Genomic DNA, 24,950 nt, shown 5'->3' on the forward strand with positions numbered 1-24,950 from the left:
AACCCAAAAGCATCACCAAATTTACACCTCAATCCAGAATGTTACTATTGTCATCAGCCAGGTCAAAACTATGTTGCAAATGCATGGAAATCATAACTTACAGATATTGCCATGATGACTTAAGAGAATATCAAATGACTAAGGTTCACTGATTTAATTCTTACATTCATTGAATTTTAAACTCATTTGGAGAAAAAATTGGGGAGGCGACTTTTTTCCTTGAAAGGATCCCATTAGTAAGCCTTGTGACCATTCATTAAATGTTTTTCAGTTCATCAGTTCCCTTAAAGAATTTTCCAGCTAAGCTCATTCTGTCTTGCAGATGTGTGAAATGCCTTCAGGTTAATAAAAAAAGGCTTCTGTTAACCAAAATGCAGATGGATTATATAAATTGAAAATTTTTCTATAAACCAAAATGCAGCTAGATTATATCAATTAAAACCAGGCTTTTTTATCTTTACACTGCTCTTTGCAATAGCCATGATGTTTTGTTCACCTCTCAGATGTGCCAACTTTTTGGTGGTGCTTTTTGTTTGTGGGGCCTGAAAACAAGTGTGTGTTTGGAACTCTGCTGTTATAGGTCTGAACCATAAAGCATCATCTGATCTATCATCTGATAAGGTGTTATTGTTTGGCAGCACTTCCTCCTGGCCACAGGACAGGAATTCTGAAGTGTCTGGTCTGTAACATGCTGGTAATGTTCAGTTGAGTAGAGTGGCAAGTTCTTCCTAGGCCTAACAAAAAAAATTTAAGAGAACAGTTATTATAAAAAAGAGAGAGAAAATGGCACACCAGAATACAGTAATTTATCCAGAGATCTTATGTCTTTGCACCTCATTGTTTCTTCACTCCTCTCCTGTTTGCATAGGTGAAATGCATCAGCACTTCATTTGACAAGTTGTTTTTCTTCCCTTCCTCCTGAGGGGGAGGGAACTCCCTGAAACCCTGGGACTTTTTTGTTTCAGCGCTACCTGGACGAGGCAGACAGGGACAAGGAGCGCTACATGCGGGAGCTGGAGCAGTACCAGAAGACTGAAGCCTACAAAGTCTTCAGCAGGAAAGCACAGGACAGACAAAAAGGCAAATCACACAGACAAGGTATTGAAAGGGACAAAAGTATGTGCCTGGCTAGAACAATAGAAGATTCCCTGCCAGCCATGCAGCCTGACGCTCCTTAAAAGCCTTGGATTTAAAGGCTGGATAAAAAGGGAATATGTTCTTTCTGTGGCATTTACCTCAGCTGTGTGTAAAGGGAATTAGGCTTAGGTGAATTTAACTGTGTCTAGATTGTGTTGGAGGATATGCTTTAAGAGCATCAAAGTTAAGCACAGCTTCTCTGTGGCTTTGTAGGAGAGCTGCACAAGTCTGTCTAGAATTGTTGTGTAATTAGGGTTGTGTAACTGCCTTAATTCTTTGCTTCTTGTTTTCTTAAATTTTGTTTATTTTGAGAGACTTCTTGCTGGTTTTCTTTTTCAGATGGAGCAAGACAGCCAGCTCATGATCATGAGGTAAACCTCTTAATTCTACATGTACATCAGTGGGTAGACTTTCAGGTGAAAAAAAGCTTTTAGTGAAGTCAAAACCCAGTTTATCAGAAATTGAGTGTGAATTCTTCCTTACTAATGCAGGTTAGCAAGGAAGGAACTCGTCCTGATGCAGGTTTTGAAAAGTTAGAAATGACTGAGTATTCTTACACTCATTGGTATGACAAAACTCAATTTGATGAGTCTTGGACAGGTACAAATGATGGAATGGAGCATAGTATGCACTGAAAACATTGGTCAGTTTTGTAATGCAATGTTAAGAACTTAAAAATTGTGTGAGACCTCCATAAGCCTGCCAAGTCAGCACCTTTAGGTGGCTGTTTTCAGGTACTAATTTTTTGCAGTAACACAAAGGCTTGTGGCTTCCTTGAGAAGAAAATGGGTAAAGCAACCAAATAAATGGAAAATCTCTGGCTTAAACCCTCTCCTGCTCTCCCCTGCCCTCTGTATATAATGTCAGAGTGATAATGTCTGGTGCTCATCAACTGCAGCACAGGCATCTTACCACAAATCTCGTGTGTCCTGGCTGACTGTGATTCCTCTCTCCTTGAAACACTGCAGCTTTCTCCAGTTGTATCACCTAGGGCCACAGCGCTTCTGTAATGGTTACCAATAAATTGCAAACAAAGAGCAGGGGAAAAAATCTTGATTATACACAGCCTCTTCACTTGTAAGCAATAGGGCTTTCTGAAAGATCTGTTTTTCTTTGTGAGGCTTTTTGCCTTGGGAAAGCAATCCAGTTTGCTTCTAATGTGTTCATTACAATAGTGACAAGGCTGAGCACTGCTGAGAGGCAGCTACTGGTCTTGAAGGAAAGTACCTTTCACTTTCAGGACAATGTTTTGGTAGCATGTTTTTTATATGCCTTTTATTAACTCCTAAAGGAAGTGCTTGCAGTGGGATTATCCTTTGGAAGTACATGGTCCCCAGTTTTTCTGATTCTACAGTCACTGAATCCAAGTTTGTCTCTAATTGTACAAAAATTGAAGGTTTCAAGTTCTAGGTTGACTGTTACATAATGTTTAAGTTATACAGGTGGCAATCTACAAATTTGGAGTCTTCCTTCTTACCCTTCTGATTCAAGCTATCATTGCTGATGTTTCACATCATAAATGCAGTAAAAAATGAATTCTCCTCACCCTGCAGGACATTTAAGCTTCATCAGATACAGCTGAACATCAACCTGTCAGTCAGACATCCTGCTCTGAACTGTGCCTTTGACTACTTGGTGTTTTTCACTTTTATATTTATAAAATCCTACATGCTTATCACCTGATGTGCTTTTGCATCTTTTGTGCAGGGAAGTCAAGTATTATAATCCTGTATAGGAGTGGAATAAGCAGAAAAGCTTAGATTGCTTTTAGAAGTATCTGCTCATGTTGTTACTGGAAGTGAGGCTAAAGCTCTTTGTCATCTTGCTGCTTTCTCCTGTCCACACTGACTTTTGTTGCTGTGTTTGTGATTAGCAGGTACAAGCTGATGAAATTATTTCTTGAGAGAATATAAGAAAATAAGGTCAAAAAAGCTTTTTTCTTTCCCTTCCTCAACTTAAGTGTTTACTGATGTGGTTTCTGTGAGTCGGTGTTGAAGATATTTTCAACATTGTACGTAGAGTTGACCTCTAAAGAGTTTCATGATGGACAATTCAAATACTGATTATAATAAAAAATAACTAAAGGATGAGAGAGAACTTATAATAGATATTGCCTTGGAAAACATGCACACACTGTCCCTGAGCTCATTATATGCATGAAATGGAACATTTTTCTTCCTTCAAATTCTAGTTTCATAAATATCACATATAGCAATATACAGTGGAACTATTGTCATCAGCAGTGACTAAACCCCTGGATAATTGTTCTCCACTGTTCTGTTATTGTTTATTTCCTCAAGCTGCTTGATTCCAAGTGGGTCTGGCATCATGCACTCAGTTACACTTGTTACTGGAAAGCTTTCAAAGGTTTGTGCACACAGACTGAGGAGAGCAGGGGCTGCCTTGTGGTACCTACTCTGAAAACACTTAATGGAGTAGTACATTTATTATATCTGTTCCTTCCACTGTTTGCAGCCTGACCATGGCAGCAAAGGTGAGCTTAAACCCCCCAAAATCTCAGCTGTCTCATTACCATACTTCACCAAGTCTCTAAGAACTTCATTGCAGAATCTTGAGAGTTCACCTCAGTTTTAATAACCAGATGAGATTGTTGACTCTTGAAGCATCTCAGTCTTATTGAAGGTAAATGATAGGAAGAATTCTGATTCTCTTTTGGTTTGAGGGATGACTAAATGATACATGAACAGACTGGGTCCTTTCCAGTAGGAGGTAATCAAAGCCTTTTAAATGAGGATTTTAATCTTTAGTGAACCTCAGAGTGGCTTAAGTACTTTGGGGTTCTCAAGAGGATCTTTTATGTGCTGGGTAATGTATTTTGTAATGGGAGAGTGCTGATGGTTTTAATGATCACTCTTCTGCTTAGTAGAATTTCTTGCCTTTTGGAAGCTGGGCAGTTACATCTAAAGCCTTAATATTTTTAGTTTTTATCTGAAGAACCTTTGCAACCTAGGGCTGCGAAGAAAATATCTTTTCCTGGCAGTGCTGTCTCCTCCACCATCTATTCTGTAGGAGCCAGTGATGATTCAAGCCAGTGGCTCTTTGCACACAGGTAGTAACAGTGAGCACAAATTAGAATGTTTAAAATGGATATTTTATAAGTGTTCTAACCAAGCTTCATAACTGCCAACATTTCTTAGTGCACATTAGTGTTGAGATCCTGGATTCTGGGGTGAAATTAATTCTTAGCCATCTAGGCAGTGTTCAGACAAAACAAATGCATTATTCACACTTCTGTGTATGTCTTCTCTTTCTAAATATACTCTTGAGACATTTGCCCTGTAGCAGCACGTACAAAAACTTCAGTGAAAAGCAGGTGTGATCATAAATCCTAAATAAATCCTACTGTGCATCACAGAGCTGGGAAGAGTTGCCCTTCTCTCCAGTCTTCCCTGTTTCTCATGTGTCTCCAGCTGATTCAGGCCAAGTGAGGTTTGAATTCTCACTCAGTAAATACAGAGCTCCTCAGCTGTAATTGTGCCACACAATAAAAGCTAGCTTATCTTTAAGGGCAATCAATGGGCAGTCTGTCTGCTTAGGGAAAAACAGAGTAGCTGCAGTTCCATCTAGTCCTGTCTGTCCTGGTTGGCTGTCAGCTGGCATTCAGGCAGCCCTCTGTGGCAGACAGCACTGTGGTGATCTGAACTCAGGGGCCACAATTCCCTTATCAGCTGTCAGACATGGGGGTTGTCTGCTGGAGGACACCGGTCACGTGTAACACTGCAATTCTGGATGAGGAGTTTGTGATTCATTATCAGCCGTGGTGTTTGAGAGTTGTGAAAAGCTTTTGTTCTCCACACTCTTTCCTGCTGAACTTTATTTCTGTGCTAAGTTACAGGTTGATCGTAGTTGCTGCAGTTTATCAAACCAAATTTACATTGGCTTTGTCCTTAATGATTCAGGTGCTAAAACAAGCATTAATTCCTGTTGATTTAGAAGTGGTGACTGAAGTATGTTATAGTAGGGGGTTTTTGCCTTGAGTCAAATCACATTATGTACAGTTTTTTTTACTAAGTTGTAGAGCATTTCCTGATTTACAAGTATTTTTTGTTTTTTCTCTTCAGTGTTGAAAGGCCAAGAGCCATGAAACCTACGGTGCATTTTACTCACTCTGTCTCCTGTTTGTTGATATTCCTGTAAAGACTATTTCAGAATGTCAGTTAATTGATGGTGGAAAATATGAATGCATTCAGATAGTTTAAAAATTAATAACAATAATAATAATAATTTAAAATAATAATGAATAATTCTCATGTATAATGCCACTAGGATGAAAAAGTCTATTTTAGTATGTTGTATGTCCTTTCTTAATGATGGTTTGATTAAACCTATATCTTGAAAATCTAAGACACTTCCTTTGGCCTTCTAGGAGCTGGAAGTGTCTTTAATCCATACAGCTTTTAGCTGCCTCAGGTTTTGGTCTCCTTGGCCTTTTATTCTCATGATCAAAACAGTTAAATTAATTCCTGAAAACAAACTGCTTAGCTATATTATTACTTGTTCTGTTGTAGAAAGAAGCAGATACAAAGGAGAGATCTGTCTTTGATATCCCAATCTTCACAGAAGAGTTCCTCAATCATAGTAAAGGTAATTTTAACTTTTCTAGGATACTTTCCTCCTTGCTTTTCCAAAATTCTGGGCAAATGCTGTCCAGCTGAAGAGTCCTTGCACTCCTCCCATCTCGGCTCACATAAAGACTTGGGTATAGTTTCTGCTATTACCTTACCTCTGTATGTGCACAATGGCTGAAAAGCAGTTTTTCCTGGCATTGTCTTCCCAAATTAGCCTTTTTTGAGAATGTTTCTGATGTTTATTCCAGCCAGTTCAAGGTTTGTCTACTGTCCTATAGGACTAAGAAATATCTGAAATGTATCCTGATAGTGATTCAGGCCGGTTAGCAGTATTTTATTTCCCCCCATATGGGGAAGATTACACTGATATGTTTTGTTACTCTATTTAGTTTTCATATCTGTGTGTCTCAAGAGTTGAGTATTTTTTGCCAGATTTCTTGAAGACTTTCTTCACTGAACAGGATTTAGATTCAGATACTTTCTATGGTCAACAGAAGATTATTTTTGTAACTGGTGTCTTGATTGCAGGATTCTTAGCACTGCCACTAAACTTTGTCATGCTGATTGCATTTGAAATCAGCCTTGCAGTCTTCCTCCCTGATCAGTTCCCCCATTCATTTCCATTCTGATGCTTTGAATGTTTTCCTAGTTGTATTTCTCTCTAGGAATGATCTCTGTAAAGTGCTGCTGTAGGTGCTGTTGTCACTCCATGATGTGATGTGTGGAGAGCCTGGTTTAAGCATGGCTCGAGGAAAGAGGCCATGAAGGTATTCAGCTGAGGGAAATATAGAAGCCTGCTGTGAAGCAGCCTTTCCCAGGCTTGATCCTGTAAATAATTAGGTTCTCAGCCACCTTTTATATAAACAACAAGATTCTCAGACCGTTCTGTCCTTGGCTGCTACTGGGAACAGATGGCCAGTCTGGGAATAGATATGAAGGTTTTGAGAACCTTTAATATCATGGTGGGAACACTGATCTTGGTTTCAGTAAACTAACTTCAGGTATTGTAAACAAAAGGAGGAGCTGAAGTTTTCTCTACAGCCTGTCAGGAGCTCAGATTTTGCAATATGCATGAACTTAATTAACACGGTTATAAAAAGTGACTGATTGAGTGAATAAACGGAGTCAGATGCTAAAGCAACAAAGGTGGTCGCTCCCTCACTTCAACAGTGATGCTCTTTATCTATAAACCACAACAGCACCATTTGTAATTATCAGCTGAGCACTCCAGAACATTCTGTCTCATTGCCTGCTGGTGCTAGAGATGTTTGTAGCAGTTTCTGACTCTCTGGGCTGGGTTGGTGTTGGCAGCCCGTGAGGCGGAGCTGCGGCAGCTGCGCAAATCCAACATGGAGTTTGAGGAGAGGAACGCGGCGCTGCAGAAGCACGTGGAGAGCATGCGCACGGCCGTGGAGAAGCTGGAGGTGGACGTGATCCAGGAGCGGAGCCGCAACACGGTGCTGCAGCAGCACCTGGAGAGCCTGAGGCAGGCCCTCACCAGCAGCTTCGCTGCAGTCCCGCTGCCAGGTGGGCCTGGGAGATCAAACTGCTCGTGTTTATATTGTGCTGTGGGCTGAGAACGTGTGGGCTGCTGTCACAGACATATTTTATGAAAAATCCTTTTGTTAGGATTTTTTCTCCTGAGAAGCTGAGAACATATTACGCAAACAAAGGCCTAACCCCCTGAACATCCATTGACCGAATCTCCTCCCCCCTGCTAGTCCTTTCGTGCTGACTCCTCTCCTTCAGAATCATAGTGAACCAAAATCACCTAGAACAAGAACCCATCGCCCGCAAACGAATCTTTGCCACAAGAGTAATCCTAGCTCAACTATTCATCCTTCTATCTAGCCTTCTCAGCCTCAGAATTAGTGCTCCTCTACATTGCATTCGAAGCCACCCTAATCCCCATCACACAATGAGGGAGTCAGCCAGAACAAAATGTAAACAATAATTATCTGCTGCTGTGGAATGCAACAGGTGCATCTTTGATTGGTCTCATGTGGTTGTTTTTGATTAATGGCCAATCACAGTCCAGCTGTTTCGGACTCTCTGGTCAGTCACAAGATTTTATTATCATTCCTTTCTATTCCATGCTAGCCTTCTGATTGATCCTTTCTTCTATTCTTTTAGTAAAGCTTCAATATATAATTTTCTTTTAATATAATATATATCATAAAATAATAAATCAGCCTTCTGAAACATGGAGTCAAGATTCTCGTCTCTTCCCTTGTCCTGGGACCCCTGTGAACACCACCACAGGCTGCTCTTGTACTTCTGTGCTCTTGGCTGTTTCTGAGCTTTTGTTGCATGGGGTAATGAAATACTAAAATGCATGCAGGGAGAAGTGTAGAGTCAGTGCTTTATTTCAACATGACATTTATTTTCTTATTGCTCCGACTCTTCCTAATAAAGTGAGACACATATTCAGTCCTGGCTCTCCTTCACTTGTTTTATGAAAATGTTACTGAATAGAATAGACAAGACGTGCAAGTTCCTTGATTAAAATAAAGGCTGTGTCTGTATTGTCAGCTGCCAGGGAACCTGCTTAGGTTCTATGAATGCCCAGCTGAAAGAGTTTGTTATAATCAACTATGAGACCCAAATAAAAGAGAGCCATGCTTCATTAGTCCTGATATCCTTGGAACTACTCACTTGGTGGAGTTGGGAGGACATTGTTTAGCAGAATCTGTCACAAGAGCAGTTTGTGTGTTGGCACAAATTACCCTTAGCGTAGTGTTAACGTTTTTGAATTGCTGTGGTCACCAAAGCACCTTGTGGCTCACTCCACTGTGCTCACCGTAGGCAGCGGGGAAACCCCCACGATGGAAACGATCGATTCCTACATGAACAGACTGCACAGCATCATCCTGGCCAACCCCCAGGAGAACGAGAACCTCATCGCCACCGTGCGCGACGTGGTCAACAGGCTGGAGCGTTAGTGACGGGGTGAGTGCTCCCTCCCGGGCTGCTCCTGCTGCCTGCTCCCTGCCCTTGGCACCTGCTCTGCTGCTGATGCCTCTGCTGATCACCAGATTGTACAATCAAAAAGGTTTCTTCCTCAAAGCTGCAGGAGCAGCTTGTCTTAATGAAAGTCAAATTGGGTTGAAAGGATTCCATGGCATTAAAGGGCTCTGAAATTCCCTTTAGCTCCAAGATCTTTATGTATTTGTATAAGGTGAGTAAGAGTTCTGACAGAATGGTAACAGGGTGACTAATTTAGAAGAAGATTCCTTTCTTGAGTGAAGTAAATCTGAAGATTTTAGCAGTAATTGTAGAAACTGATGGCCATGGGGAAATTCTGTTTGTCTCAAGAGGTTACAGGTGAATTCAATTCTGTTATAAATTGAAAATGCTCTACCTCTGCTCAGTGGCACCTGTAGTCAAGCAGCTGTAATGAGGAAGGCTTAGATGCAAATGGAACACTGAGGTATGGTTTAAGCTGTACATAGTATTTGCTGAGACTAATGTTTATGTGGCATGTGCATAGATTATTATTGAGCTCATGATTCTGTATTTTTGCTGCTGTTTAACAGCTTGGAAAACTGTAATAGAGAACAGAGTAGAAAAACAAATTAACAAAGAAGTAAATACCAGTCTTTCTGCGTTACTGTGCTGCTTTGCATTTCCCACACCTCTCACTCCCCCACTTGCCCATGATGCACAGCATTAGGCAGCCATGAGGAGTTTGCCTATTTCTATTTTAACAAAGTGCATACCTTCATTCTTCAGGCATTTATTATGTAGAGATCTACTGTACATGTCTTGAATAGTGTTTAGAAATGCAAATAAAGCTGCCTTGTGCCATCTGCAAATATGAAGACAGGGCTTTTCATCCTTTCTGGTTCTGACCTTTTGTGGTGCTGTGTAGAACAGTTAATTACACATTTCCCATTATAGTGTGGCTTTAGCTGGGAGATCATTGTCCTTCAGGAGGGTAGCCAGATGGAACGGACTGTAGTTCTAAGAGATGACTGAGCTCCCAGCAGAATAAAGAAGGGCCTTTACTGCTGCTGTTTGTGAAGGGAACAGCTTGTCGATCCAGGTCTGGGATTTTTCAGCAGCTCATCAACCTCCTCCTTTTTGTATACTGTTTTCAGTTAGTTCTCAGGCTCAGAGGGAGAATTGGGAGGGTTTACAGAGTGGCTAACAGGGAGAGCAGTTTCTCATCCATCAGTTATTAGAAGGGTGTGCCAGGCCCACAAATGGATATTTGTCCTTTAAGCACCTTGCTAGAGAGATCATATCACAAAGCTACTAAAATCTAGACTTTCATTCTCTTGCCAGATGGCTTCATCTTTCCTAAAGGATGGACAATTTCTGTCTTCCTAAACATATAATTTTCTTGGATAGGCTAGATTGGGCTGTAATTGATTTAGAAAAAGTAATTCTTGCTTTAAAATTCTTCCTTCTAACCTCTACTTGAAAAATAGTACTTCTTTCCTTTCTTTTCCTACCAATGCCTTCTCTCTTTTCAGCAGCAAAACAGTGTGAGGCAGTCAAAAATGGGATTAATAATCTCATAGTTTCACTGGATAATGGCATGCTTGTGATGGAATATAATGATCAAATAATTAATGGGACTGTTAATGACACTGACTTTCACTTGGCACTGATTGTATTTTGAGACTAAATTTTGGAAGGAAGAAGGTTGGATTTTGTTGGATGCAAATCTAGAATATGATAGAGATTCCCTGGAAAACAAGGAAGCTTTGGATAAAAGGTTCATCTGGCACATGATGAACTGTATCAACAAACTGTCACCACCAGTGTCCCTTTGTTAATGTGCACATGTGTATATTAATGCTGGATGTCATCTCTGTCAACCAAGTGGTCTGTTTGAGGCTGGGACACATCACAAATCAATACCACAGAAAACTGTGCCATAATGCTCCTGAAAACAGCTCTTTCGCAGATCTGAGGTGGGTTTTGGTGGCTTTGTACATTGTGTTTTGGGATATTTGATTATGCTGGTCAATATTTTGGTTTTTCTGTACTGCATGGTAAAAACTTCCTTGTGCAAACAGTATATGGGGAGAAGAGGAAGGGTTTTGTTATTTAGCACTGGATGGAAACAGCAACTCAGTTTGGTTGTGTCTCTAGAGGCTGCTTTACTATCCTGAGTGTTGTGTTTTCAGCTCAAACACCCAAACCCCTGTCATGGTGCCTGTTTGCTCCTGGCAGATTGTAGAATTCTAACCCTTATTTTTCTGTTTCGTCTGCAGGTCTCGTGACCCGGGGAAGCTTTACAAAATTTTTGGCCAGTGTGGAATAAGAAGCCATGGGGGAAAGCCTGGGGTGGGAGGCAGGATGGCAGGGTTGTGCTGGGCCCTGCCTGTGTCATTTGTCAGGGAGACAAACAGATCAATGCATTAAGAGATGTTAAGAAGCCACGGACACTGCCCACTAAGCATTTGGAACTGTCCTCTGTGTGACCATTTAAGAGCATGCAACTTCTGTGCAATCTACATTTTTTTATGGATTTTGCTGGGTGTGAGGGTGCCTGCATTCTGTGGACTGGCTGGCTGTGGAGATGAAATCTCAGCTTGTGAAATGGAGTCAGCGTATATGTTGTAGTAATAACTTTGATGTGTTATATTGCCTAATGTCTTCTAGTGTCTTTTATTTTGTTTTCATGTTTATCCTGTGGGGTTACCTTCCTTCACTTCAGTTCTCTTCTTTTGATCTTGTTCCCTGATTCTTGCAGTACTGGATAGCAGTGCTTGTGTTCTCTGCTGTAACAGGGAGTTTTCCTTGGTGCACAGTCTTGTTCTCCTGCTATGTTTATAGGAGCTTTTCTTAAGCAAAATCCTGGGGGTTTTTTTGTGTTAGCCTGCAATTCCTACAATGTGACTTTGCCCTGCTAGAGACTGGCTGTGGTTGATGCTTTGTGACTTGATTCTACTATGAGACAGACTTCTTCTCTCCCCTCTCTTCAAGCAGCTCTCTTGCACATTGCATCCTGCTCTTCTGTGGAGGTCTCTTGAAAATGTTTGCTGGAGCATTTTACTATCACAAAGATCAGTGCAAATCAAGATAGAAAGTGAAACATTAGTTCTTCTCAGCAGGGAAAATGGGATTCTTCAGTTTAGATTAAACCCACAAAGCTTGCCCTTCATCTGATACATTGTTCAGTCTAATTTAATGTTGTTGCTTTGTTTTTGAGAGAATGATCTCATGGGGGAAGCAGTTTTCTATAAAAAGAGAAATGGGCACAGGGATTGCATTTTTTTCCCTCCCTGCCCTCCTGAAATTGCTGTGCTGGGAATCAATGTGTCTGGAAGCAGCACATATATTTTTGCATGAATTATTAGAGCAGAGAAGGTTATTAGCAACTAGGTCCACACAGCCCACAGAACTCAGCATTGCAGCTTGTTTCTGCTCTCACCTTTTGTACAGTCCAGTACTGCTGATGGCATTCAGCATTTTGTGTTCCAGCTGACCTAAATGGCCTTTCACTTGCATTGAATAGAGCTCTGCACATTTGAGTCTGATCTTACAGAGCTACACCACACCTCCTGGCAGAGCTGGGGCACCCACTGCCTGCACTGGCTTATGCAAAACTTCCCTGCCCTTTGGGTCCTGTCAAATTGTTGGTTCTGACTTTGGCTCAGCACTTGTTGGACATCTCTGGGCTTTATGGGGGTGGTTGAAATGCTCTTGCTCCCACATGACAATCTCTTTGCTCCAGCTCATGACATGTGTTAAGATTCCCTGGTGTGATGTGGAGGTTGCTTGTGTTGCTGTCAGCATCACCTTCATGTACCTGGACACGAATATTTTGAAGATTAAAAACCATTTTCTTCTTTTCCTGCGCTGCAACATGAACGTTGTGCTGGCCTGGAGCCATCTTCAGGTCAGCACCTTTATGCCAGGTCTCAGCTTACTCCTGGGGTTATTGCTGTAGCCAAGAAGCAAGGATTTCCATGTAAATCAAGTCTTCCTTCAGGGAGGAAACTCCTTTCTCTTGTTGTCTGTTTTGCTTTCAAGACTTCACAAAAAGGAACCTCAGTTTGCTGCATTGACTTCCACTCTCCTTAGCATGGATGAGATCAGCTGTTGCTGCCATGAACTTTTTTAGTGTGTTCTGTAAAGAATGTTGTAAATCCTAGAGGTTAATGCCTCCAGTAGAAGCACCTACACCTTCATCTCATGTATGTATCTTGGTTTTTTAGAACTGGTGATGTTTGACTCTCTGTTGAAGTGGCCAAAATGCGCTGCATAGCCAAAAACTGATTTACAAAATCCTGTAGTTCTGTGTGTGGCATCCTACCTAATACCTGGAGTTGTATCCCATAATGACTCCAGAAATTCCATGTAATGTAGGATGCACTTCCAGGCTGTAACATATCCAATCCATCAGTAGGATCAGATGGCTTCAGGCTGCCTGCTTACAGAAATCTGCTCATGGATACTGCTCATCCATCTCTGCTGAGAAGCATGCCAGTGTTGTGGGATAGGAAATTCAAGGTGATATTATTAGCTGGGGGCTGACAAATCTCTTGCCTTTTCCCACAAGGAAGGAGGTGGGGTGGATTATCCATCTTGAAGCAGCTGGGAGAAGGCTGAGTTCTTGCTCACTGATGATGTGACAGATGATGTTTTGTCTCATTAAGAAGCTTCTTATTTATGTTTATTAACCCTATAAAAATGGATTTTGTCTTTCCAGTGTTTTTGGAGTGTCACTTCAGTTTACAGTTTTCAGTGTTGACTGATTAAAAAAAATGAAGTGGGTGTCAAGGAGAAGAGAGGAATTAAAATGATTTTGTCACTTGCAGAAATGTTAAGAGAAATATATGAAAGCAGAATCCATTTGCTGGATTAATGTGTTTGGAATTGTTTAAATGCCAAGTTTTCTGTACAATGTTTTTGTAATTAAACTTTGGAGCTCCTTGGTTTCTAAGAAGTTGATGTGCTTGTTTGACACTGCTTCATTAAAATTGTTCAACGCTGAATCCATTCTGATTCAATTTTAACTGCATTTTCATGAAAGAACTGTTACTACATTGACCTCTTGTCAGAGATTTTGGCAATTCCACCTTAACCTTTGAACAGAAATGTGCCTCTTCCACCTCTCCATCCTAAGTGCCTTCCTCTGGAAAAGCTGAAGGAATTGAGGTAATTACTTACAGTGGTGAAAGCATCAGAGGTTTTGGTTATAGCTGATGGTTGCCAGGGTCTTTCCCCAACTTGACTAACTTTAAAAATGTCATATCTCTCATTCATCCCTATTTTACATCTTTGTCTTCCTTTATCCTCCCTAATTTCCCACCATCATAGTGATTTTCTTTAAGAACCTTCTGTATCATAACTATTGATAACTATTCATAACTCCCTGCTTGATTTTCTTTTCCCCTACTAGATTTTTATCCTCTCTTTACCCACCTGCTGGCTGAGAATGAAGCAAGCTGTAGCCTCATGACGTTTGTACTTGGTTGGGTGCTCTGTGGAGGAGTTTGGATGACTTTTGTCTCTGCTGATGCTCTTTTGAGGTCACAGTGCTGTGAGCAGCCATGTCTTTATGCTACTTTTGTGGTCACATCTCATTATTTTGGTTGGCAGATTAATACCTGCTCTGTCTATACCAACAGGCTTGGTACTGTCCTCTTCCTGGGACAGACTATCTTGAGATTTAGAATGCTTTGGAGATTTTTTTAAACCACTAATTGTGTAATGGTAAAGATACTAAAAGTAGAAAGGACGTAGGGAAAAGCTGCCCAGGAGAATCAGCTGCCATGTGCCACTGGCTGGTTTGGAGCTGGAGACAGGAACAGCAAGACAGGTGCACACCCAGAGGAAAGAGTAAGAGCAGAACAGCAGTGAGTTCATAACGAGAGAAAAACCTCATTCCTCTGTAACCCGTGCTCCTCTTTGTGGCACCAGGAGCAGATGGTGATAAATCATGCTCAATTTGAGCAATGTGGTGTAATACTTCCTCTGTTTGTTCCTGTTTGTTCCCCCTGTTTACTCTGCAGCTGGGCAATTGGACTGATGATTAATTATCATCCAAGGGAAGTGGGGGGATCTGAGGCCTTTGGGCTCTTTAGAGGAAGAGATCACTTCCTCTCTGCTCAGGCAGCTTCCTGTTGGTAATGTGGAATGTGGATTCATTTGGAATCTCAAATTGGGTCTTTTTAACTTTCTGCTTCATTTCAGTTGAATCCTTTGGAGTCAGGAATACACTGATGCCTCTCCTTTACTTTTACCATACCATCTTTCTGCTTGGGATCCATCAAGAGTTTTGCTGCTGCTTTCTCCTTCATTGCTGATAGTACTGAAGTTTTCAAAACGTTAATATATTAATGATTTGCTATCTTAATTGCAAAATCTCTGGATTTTGTGTGAACTGTACCATTTTGTGTGTGGTGAAGTATCCACATCCATTATGTAATACAAGGCATAGCATTTATACTTAACTAATTTATGGGTTTCATTAATTAGCCTGTAATTCTTATTCTGTGGAGGTTTGGGTGTTTTTGCTATTTACTGTGCAAGCACTAATGGTTTGTGTGTCTGAAGATGTAAAAATGCAAGTTATTCTAAGATGTAAGGTAATTGTAAGGGTGTCTGCTGTCTCTTCCTGTTGCTGAAATGGCTCTTCTCCTAAAGTTGTTAAATATTCTGTTTACTGAATGGTCACACATGCTCTGGGAGGCAAAAGGCATTCTCACTTTTCCCTAGAAATATGTCTGTGCACTGAAGTCCATGTGATCTTTTTGTTTATAAATTTGGACTGTAAAACTTTAATGAAAAAGAGTTCTACCTGTCCAAATCCTGGGCTGCTAGATACCATCTGTTTTCCTTGAATTGAGTGGAACAATGTTACTCCCACTGAATACCTGACTTGCTGGAAATGAGAGAGAGAGTTCTAGTTTTTGTTTTGAAGCAATAGCCCTGTGGGATTTCTCTTTCTATCTCATATCAGCAGTTCTAGTTTTATTAAATCTATTCTAGTGTTAATCAAGAGAGAATTCCCTCATCTAATTTATTTGAAATACTGCTTAAGCCCAAGACACTTGCGAAGAAATCCCCAGCTGAAATTCAAGGCCTACAAACACTGTTCTGAGCCCTCCCCCTTCAAAGTGGGTGTTAACAACTGTATCAGTATTTGGATTCTTCTCAGAGGAAGTTCCTTTTTCTCAGTAACACTTCAAATTCCTGCCTATGTTGGGTTTGTGTCGTGAATATTGAAGGAAGAGAAGTAAACTGTTTGGACTGGGGGCAGATTAGCAGGAAATTTATCAAAAGTGCAGGCCAGCAGGGTGGCTGAGTCCAGGAGAGTGAAAAGCTCTGGAAAATTAATCTAACACCTTTCCCAGAAAGGACTGCAGTGCGTTTAGGATGAATGTTGTACATGCAGCAAAACACAGGCTGCATTCCTTGTGTTTAACAGCTGGCTATGGAGAGCATTGACATGGTCATCCAATGATTTCAGTTCTCTGAAATTGCTTTTACCAAGCAAAGCATCTGCTCCTGTACCAGTAATTCTGTGCAGTGGCTTTTAGGCATATGTATGAACTTGATGTGCAGGAGGAAGGGGTTAAATTTTCTTTTGCTTACTGGCATTAATGATGGCATTAATGAGTGGCTCACACATATGTAAATGCACAGAGACAAATTCTGTTTACAGCCTTTTTTTTTCCTTTTGTGATGAAGGTGGCAAGAATTGCCTTCTATCTTCACCCTGTTAAAAAATCCGTTAAGGGAAGTGGTAGGATAAGGACTGAAGAAGAGGATACATGAAAATAATTTGCCTTTATTCTTAAGGTTAATGTTCACTTACTGCCAGTACAAAAGTGGTTGAATTTTCAGCCTCAGTAAATTTGAATTCAGACCTGCAAATTCCATACATTCTTGAAGTGCTTTTGAGGAGGAAGAGTAGCAAATATAAAATGAAATTCCAGCTGCATCGTCGTTTCAGGACTTCACAGTTATGTGGTAAATGTGCATTTCCAGATCTCTGAAATCTCTATCCACTTAACCAGTTTCCTCCTGGGGGGAGCAGTGCCCTCTGATGATCCATCTTGGTATCTCCGAATGAGAGTGAGAAAGCCTGGCAGTGAAGGCCAGAGCTTTTGAATGTGAAAATTTAAGTCAGTTCTCTGGTTTTGTTCTAGGCATATGGCAGTTTCTCAGGGTTTTGGTATCCGTTTTTTGGGGGTTTTTTTAACAGATTCATATCTTTGTTTCATGCAGATAAATTATTCTTTTCCTACCACTCTTTGAGAGCTTGTCAGGGTGAAAGTGGTTCAGCTTTCCTGTGTTACAAGGACAGCAGCATAGAAAACATGAGCTGAGTTAGCTTATCTTTGAGGTCATCATTCTGACTGTGATAAAAATTTCTGGTTGGCTGAAGCTCTGTGTCTTGGCAAAATCAGCCTGCCTGACTTGGAGCTCGCAGGAGCTATGAATACATAAATCCATGGAATGGAAGCTTTGCAGCTGTTGGTATTTACACAGTACCATGTCTTTGCAGAGCTGGTTTTGGTTCTGGAAGCCTGCAGCAGCTTCACACTTCATCAGCCCCACCAGCTCTCAGGTGTACAGCAAGGTGGCAGCTGCTTCTCTATGGCCTTAGTCCAGCCAGGAGCACCCCGTCCAACCCTGAGCTTCACTAGTGCATCAAAATACTAAAAATCCACACAGCTTTTGGTTGTTGTAGAACGTTGTCTGTAGTTTGTGCACTGGCTGAGCTGCTGTAGAAGTCTGGCAAGCACTGGGGTTTTTGTGAAGTGAGCAAGAGGATCAGAGAGGAGAGGAAGGGAAGCAGGAGCTCCTTTCTGGAGGTACCCTGCCTGCCTTTTGGCTCCCAGTTTCATGAGACTGCACTCTGAATTGATGTGGGAGCACAGACTGAAGAGAATTATCTCCTTTTCAGCACCTAGGGCTGTCAGTAAATACATGACAATCAAAACATAACTCCTGGCTTCGTGCTGTTGCCCTTATCTGTATGTTTTTCTGTATGTCTTGCCTTTCTTTCTCTCTCTTCCCCTCTTCCTTTGTGCTGAACTGTTTCAGCTTAAAACCAGCTAAAATTGACTTAGGTGGCTCCACCAAGAAAGACTTTTTTTATAAAGTCTTTTTTATGAATGTCACTGGAATGTCACTATCCAGTGGACTTAGGAGGGGCTCACAAGTACTGCAGTTGAAGTATTTAGAAAAGGCAAAATTATAGAAATAAGTATTTTAAATTGTCTTGTCTTTTGGGAAATGGGGGCAACAAATCAGCCCAGCAACAGTGCTCTTTTCTCTGGTACCAGTTTCCAAGCCAGATACTGACAAAACAAACTGAAGGGATAAAATCAAGGCTGCTTAATCTGGGAGAGGGGGATGAGGGGCAAGATCACATTACTGATAAAAGAAAATATGTAAAATAACAAATTCCAGGCTTTCTCCCTTGGGGTGTGCATTCAGCTGTAGAAAGAATGTTTATGGAAGAATACATTGTGCTGTTTAAGCATGCTTCAAAGAACAAATCTTTTCTTACCTTGTAGAAATTCATCTCAGCTTTTTCTTTTCTTTCTTTCAGCCCATAAGTCAGTAGAAGTGATGTATGTTACCCATGGGCCAGTTTGTACAGGGCTAGCTTAATCTGGGCACGTCCTTACCTTGGATTGGAAGTCTGTTCTATTTAATGGAGTGTTAACTCAGTTTATTCCCTGGGATTTCTGCAGTAATTTTATTGCCTGCAAAAGGAGCAATTTGAAGCCAGATGAAGTGAAGGTATGCTCTGTACCATACCTGCTGAGCTTGGCAATGATGCCTGGACACACTTACCTTATTCTGGGGTTTCTGTTTTCTTCATCATATCTCTTGCATGCGTTTTCCTGGTAGTTCTGCTTTGAGTTGGAGGGTTATCTCCCTTCTTTGAGGAAATAGATCCATAGGCACTGCATCTGGTCTGTTCCCAAGTCTGTGTCAAATGTTCTTGGCAGTACAGGCAAGCATAAGAGGAATGGATTCTGAAGTCAGATTTTACAAACGAGGCTGTTTGGTAGTTGAGTTCAGTGATACTGCAGCAGAATCTAAAGTGAATTACAGTGTAAGACATTTATAATGTTAAAGAAATGGGTTCTTATAATGCTGAAGCACTAACAGAATAAAGGGGAAAAATCAAAGACAAAGATAAAATGTCATCTTAAAGTGGGCAAACTGTGCAGGATGACAGACTTTATAAAGACTCTGTCAGCTGTGGCTGTTTGCTGAGGGAGGATGGTGTAGATCAGCATTGATGCCTCAGGACACAAAGCTCAATTGTTCAGTCCTCTTACACAGGTGGTCTTACAACTCCTATGTGGTAAAAGCACAGACAACAGTTTCATGAACATTAAAAAGCATTTGGATGTTAAATTACTGGGCAGTATGTGTTTAGTGTGAATGAGAGACACAATGTCACCTGTGCCTGGTGATTTGGAGAACAGACTGCACTAACTTCAGCAGACTCTTCTAAAGCACAACTTTTCCTGAACTAATATGAAATATCAGGTCTCAGTTCAGTTTGTTGTCATGTGGTTTTGACATACTTATCTAGTAGGAAACACTTCACAATCAGATCAACTGTTTTCTAAAGCCAAAGCTTTAGTGGAAAGTTTTTGGCCCCTATGAAATTAATGAAAATTTAATTATTGACATTGCTGGGGCCAGGATTTCATCTGCAGTCTTCAGCAGTTATATGTGTGGTTATGGATTATCAGTCCATATGGAAGCTGAAACTGTGTCTCCAGCTTTTCCTAGACTCATCCAGTGTCTGCAATCCTGCAGCTCCACAGAGGAATTTGTGTGGGGGCTCTTCCTAAGGAAAATCCAGGAGGAACTCCTGCAATGCATTAGCAGGCTGACAAAGCATATGTTTCTTCAGCTAAAATAGCACTGCTCTTTCACATATAATGGGGTCACTGTTTCTCTGCTGAGTTTCTCATGTTATTGATACTTACTAGCTGGGCTCTAATTTGATGATAAAATATCAGCACTTCAAAATCCTAGCAGTGGGAGGGCTTCACATCACCAAAATGTCAGTCCTGTCACTTAAAGAAACACTTCTGTTACTTTCTGTCACTGCTGCTACTTTTTCTTTTATGATAGAAAATTTCAGTTGGATTCCCAAGCCATTCTCCATTAGCAATTTCACTGAATCCAGTATTTCACTACCATGGGCAAATGCAATGAAAGTGCTTTCAGGGTGGGGTGGGGGAACTCAGCCTGGATCCAGAGGATCTGGGTTTGTTTTCCAGGCTCTCTCTGTGTGACAGATTCTATTTCTGCTTCATGGTCCAGTCAACAAATTAGTGAAAGATACTCAGTTCAGTGATGATGATGTTAGAAGAACTGATGGAGACAGAGTTTTTGGGCAGTGGGCTGTTTTTGGTCTGCTTCAGTTCTTCACTGTGCAAATGAAAAGAGTAAATATCATCCTTTTAGACAGAGCTGCCTGAAAAGGGAGCTGTGTCTTAGCCAGGAACTACCACTGAATAGCAATCTATAGGCTTTGTTCTGTTAATTCAGCTACTTCCAGTGATAGTTTTGGATATGATTAAAAGGATTTGGGGTTGGAAATAGTAATTTCTTGTTGGCTTTTTAATTATTATTTAAAGTAGACTTTGCTGTCTTTTTTCTGCTTGAGCTGTGCTGCCTGAAATAGTGCAACTCTTGCAGTTGAATCCTATTTTCATTATTCTTTCTCAAGCTCTGACCTTTAAGAATACAAGTGGAGCTGGTACCTATACAAGGAGGTGGCAAAGGTCTTGTGTAGCCTTCTGAAAACACTCCTGTTTTGTTTGCATGACAGAGTAGTCAGAAAATGTATCAGGAAAGAATAGTGGATAAGAAAAAATGAATGACATGACTGAGAGCAGCAGCCAGAAATAACCTCCTGCCTGGGCTTGTTCACCTCACCAGAAATTATCAGTATAATGGAAGTGGGATTTTACACCATCTTTAGCCATAAAGGTGTAGTCTGTGTGGACACACATTTATGTCAAAATTCTTAATTTTGGTGTGGATACATTAATAAAATTATCCAATATAAAAATCAGTGGCTATACAGTCTTACATATTTTAACTGTATCAGTTTAAAAGCTGTTTATTTAGCATACTAATGAGCCCTGTCTGGGTTTGATGTCTACAGACAAGACTGTGCATAGTAAATTATAACCATTGCAAAAAATTTGTTTCTCAGCGTCCTAAATTCACCAGTCTCCACAATCTATATTTTCTCTTCGTGTGCTACTTAATTTCTCCTGAACTTCAGTCCTGTTCCTCACTTGAGTCAGTGTGAAATGTGTTTCTACTGGGTTTTTTTAAGATTTAGAACAAATGACAGGCTGACCCACGGGGTTTGACTGGAGAGGGAAGAACACTGAGTGCTGCTCAGCTACAGAAATCTTGTTTTATTAGCCCAGTCTGACGTTTGAAGAAGAGAACAGATCAGATTTGGGCTTCACTGGTGGATCTAGAGCTGGCTAGGTTGCTGCCCTGGAGTTCCTGTCAACTCCAGATCTCCCAAGAGACATAATTTGCTGAGCTGGTGTGATGAGAAGATTCAGAGGTAGTGTCAGTCTGGATGGTTCATTAGTTTAAATGTCTGGTGTTGGGAGGTATGTTCTCAAGCAAAGGCTTCTAAATATAAAATAGTCTTGTGAAGTTTTCATTTTATGCATATTCACTTGTTGAATTTACATTTTGTTTTTCATCTCTGAGCTCCTAGAACAGGGCCTTTCACAGAGGACAGCCTTCCCATCTGTCTGAATAAACTGACAGAAAGTTTTTGCAAAAACAGTCCCTTGTTTAACATGTCCATGCCTTCCAGCTAGTTTCTTTCAGAACACTTTGAAGACACAGCCATTGTCACATGCAAGCCTGAATAACCTAAAACTTGAGGGAAAGTTTGATCTGTGCACCCTTGAATACATTGTAACTGATGGAGGTGCAGGTGGAACCAGAACACAGTTTTGCCTCAAGAGACTGAACAGTGCAGGCAGTGCTGTCAGTAAGTTTTGGTGAAGCTGGGAGAGAGCAGACACATCTGTCACACATCTGTGGGGATCTGGAGTGGCTGTCTGGGAGCTGCAGGGATCACTGGGATGGAGCCCTTCACCAGAGCTGCACCTGTGCTTCACCTGAGCCCATCATCTCTGGCTGTCACTCCTGTGCACTGCAGGCATGGGAACAGGCATGAAATACATCAATTCCTCATCCCCTCCAATGCTCTTGGGTGCTTGATTGCTTCTAGGCTGTGGCTTTTGTTGTTCTGTTCTCATTTACTTTCTTTTTTCAACTACATATCAAGTTCTTTCCTGATCCGGCTTCATATGGTGGCTAATGGAACAAAATTGATGCAATTGCTCCAAAACCAGGCTTTTAGCTGGTAGATTCTAATTAAAGCAAACCTTTTTTTATTTTTCACAGGGCAAAAAAAATTCTTCCAAGGGCCCACTTTCTTTGTATCAAATGAATATATGTGCAATAATTTCCCAGCCTGATGGAGACAGAAGTTGAAATATGCCTGGAGTAGTTATAGCCAACCATATGTAAGTGCTGACATTACCTGGAGCTTATTTCTCCCACAAGGTGGTATTTCTACCATGCTAATCTTGCTGCTTCCTGCTGTAGGCAGTATTAGGGAGAATGTGTCAGAAAATTTGTCTAAATGGCTTTTTCTCAGAAGATTCCCTTTTAGTTCATGTCCATGGCGGGGGAAAAAAGTATAGGTTTAGTTGAAAATTCATAGTTCTGTGGTTTGGCCAGCATGAGTTTTAGGGACAAGTCCTTATACCCAGCTGCAGAAGCTTTTGAATTTGCAAATTCTGCTTACAGGCTCTCCAGGGAGATGGTTTCTTTGTTCTTGCCTGCTTCTTCCATGTGCTTGGTTGCCTAAACAGATGGAGGTGAGGAGATTTTCTCTGCTTCCAGGAATAAAACCCCGAACTCCACACCTACAAACATGATTAAAATTATCCACTTAAATTCCACGTGTGGGGTAGGTTCTCAGTGGCCAAAGCTGAGTGGAACTGTGGAAGGGAGGAGTTAAGCTGCCTTGATGTGAGATGGACTGCTCATTGTGCTGGTTGGATCTAATCTGGTGCTGGGGGAATTACCTTATCTCCAAACCTCATCTCCCTTCCAAATCCACCCTAATGTCAGACTGGGAAATCAGTGCTCAGGAGAACAAAGACACATCACAAATGCCCTTCCACTCCAAGTGCCAGGAGCAGGGTTTTTTTTAATCTTCCTTCTGTATTAGTGAATCTGCTTAATAAGGCTTCCCAAGGTAAGTCATTGCCTGACCCCCAGCCATCCCCAGGAGGAAAGAGTGATGGAAGGAACCAATTGCAGCTCATCCACAGTAGCCTCAAGGCCTGATGAAAAGACATGGTGGGTAAGTGTGCAGGAGGCTCAGTACATGAGAATCTCTGATTTTTTTTTTCCCTCTATAACTGCCTGTGTGCTTCAGAGCCACTTTTCATAATTCCCTTCCCTTACTGTCCTAAAGACCAAACAGCCTCTTACTCCCCATTTGGAGCATTTAGGCTCTCTATTCATGGAGAACCATTCCCTATCACTCCCCACCGAGCCTAAAAATCCTTCCAGGACAACACTTAAAAAAAAAAATCCTTTCTTTGTCTGTCCCATTCCTGCTGGCCCCCTGCACCTGAGCTGGCTGTATCTGAGGGGCTCAAAGCCTGCAAGTGATGCTGTTTGCCTCTGAGTCAGAGAGGCTTTTAAATCTGAGTGTAAAATGAGCCTCCTCCAGCAGTAAACAGCCCATCATACACCTCCTTTGAAGTTCCCATTAAAATAACCTCCAGGGCTTTCCTAATGCGGGAAGGCAGCAAGAGGAAGCAATTCCCTCCTTCTTCCCTCTCCAAAGCAAGGAAAATGAATTCCCTGGCAGAGGGGGGATGCTGGTTTTCAGGGTACTGCAGAGGAGATGAACAGCTCTTGTTTGCAGCTTAGTTAGTGAGTCAGCACATGCTCGTTCATGGGCACAATTTATTAACCCCTGAACACCACAGATGATGGTGTTATCACTGTAAAGTCGTTTTAATTTGTTATATAATTTATAAGGTAGCTGCTGCATCAGAGGGAAGCCTGTGTCTGCTCGTGTGTCCAGGTCCTGGTGTGATGCTAGGATGGAGCAGGATCAGGGAAACAAAAAGGAGGGGTCCTGGCAGGACTATGGCAGCTGACGTGGTTGCAGATGGTTCTTTTGCTGATTTCCCACCCCTGTGGGTTGTTCCTGGTGCTGCTGCCTCATTTAAAGGTGGCTGTGTGTTTGCAGGCCTCCAGCTCTACATGTCAATTGATGCTTGGGTTTTTCCTGAAGGTGAGCAGACACATAGCAGGAGCACAAATGAGTTTGTGTGACATCTGACAGCACTGGAGGGATGTTCAGTGATGTGTTGGACAGGAGGGTGTCCTGTGCTAGATGGGATCCTGTGATGCTGGATATCAGCATTTTATATTCTTGAGATTACGTCGGGGCCTTCTCTATGGACTGGTGTCACATGGCTGCCAAATGTGAGAGTACAGTAAAATCTCCTGAGACCTTGGTAGTCCTGTGTGCTGCAATGATTTAATGAGACAGCTTTCCAGTGAGACAGCAGGTTTGCCCATTACTGGAAGGACTGGAAACTGAGGAACCTGGTGAAGTAACATTCCAACTTGCCTGGTAGGTTAACCAGTCAATACCTAAATGAGTTCACTCCTTTGTGAAGTGATTTATTAAATAGTAAAGTTTATTCAAATCATTAAATAGGCTTTACTAGTGCACCACCTTAACTAGAATGCCCTGAATACATCTTAAATAACTCTGAAGCTAACCAAGCTGCCTGAGGTTGGTTCCTCCTGGGCTCAGAGGTGCAGAACTCAAGGATCCCTGCATTTTCAGACTGCTCTTAAACAGGTGTTTGGGGTTATTTTCCACAAGGAGAAATGTGTGCTTGCCTGAGCATGCTGTTAGTCAGTCCTTGGCCTGACTGAAAGTGTGGGGAGTTCCAAGGCAATTATACCTGCACTAATCATAATTTGCTCCTTAATCTAGGAGTACCTGCCTCTATGTCCCTGTTTATGCTAAGCTGCTGAACAATTTGATTAGGTGCTTTGAATAAACCTTGTAATTATGCCATAGATACTCCTGATGCATTATGTTATTTTTATTATCTAAGTTAACACTGCCCATTGTTGTAGCATGGTTACACTTAGAGGCTGCTATTAGAGCTGAAGCTC

The 24,950-nt window shown here is 41.4% G+C and overlaps 1 protein-coding gene across 1 annotated transcript in view; it reads left to right on the forward strand.

Annotated features, from left to right (window-relative positions):
* The window catches only part of HMG20A (high mobility group 20A), a 39,798-nt gene extending 26,117 nt beyond the window's left edge, over positions 1-13,681 (forward strand). Inside the window, exons 5-10 of the mRNA XM_005487789.4 lie at positions 966-1,098; positions 1,477-1,508; positions 5,667-5,742; positions 7,038-7,253; positions 8,532-8,675; positions 10,952-13,681. Of these exons, the coding sequence (XP_005487846.2) occupies positions 966-1,098; positions 1,477-1,508; positions 5,667-5,742; positions 7,038-7,253; positions 8,532-8,668 (594 nt within the window). The 3' untranslated portion in view covers positions 8,669-8,675; positions 10,952-13,681. The remainder of the gene's footprint in view (positions 1-965; positions 1,099-1,476; positions 1,509-5,666; positions 5,743-7,037; positions 7,254-8,531; positions 8,676-10,951) is intronic.
* Positions 13,682-24,950: the final 11,269 nt, after the last annotated feature.

Source organism: Zonotrichia albicollis, chromosome 11 (genome assembly GCF_047830755.1).
Source record: "Zonotrichia albicollis isolate bZonAlb1 chromosome 11, bZonAlb1.hap1, whole genome shotgun sequence".
In the NCBI taxonomy this organism is placed as follows: domain Eukaryota; kingdom Metazoa; phylum Chordata; class Aves; order Passeriformes; family Passerellidae; genus Zonotrichia; species Zonotrichia albicollis.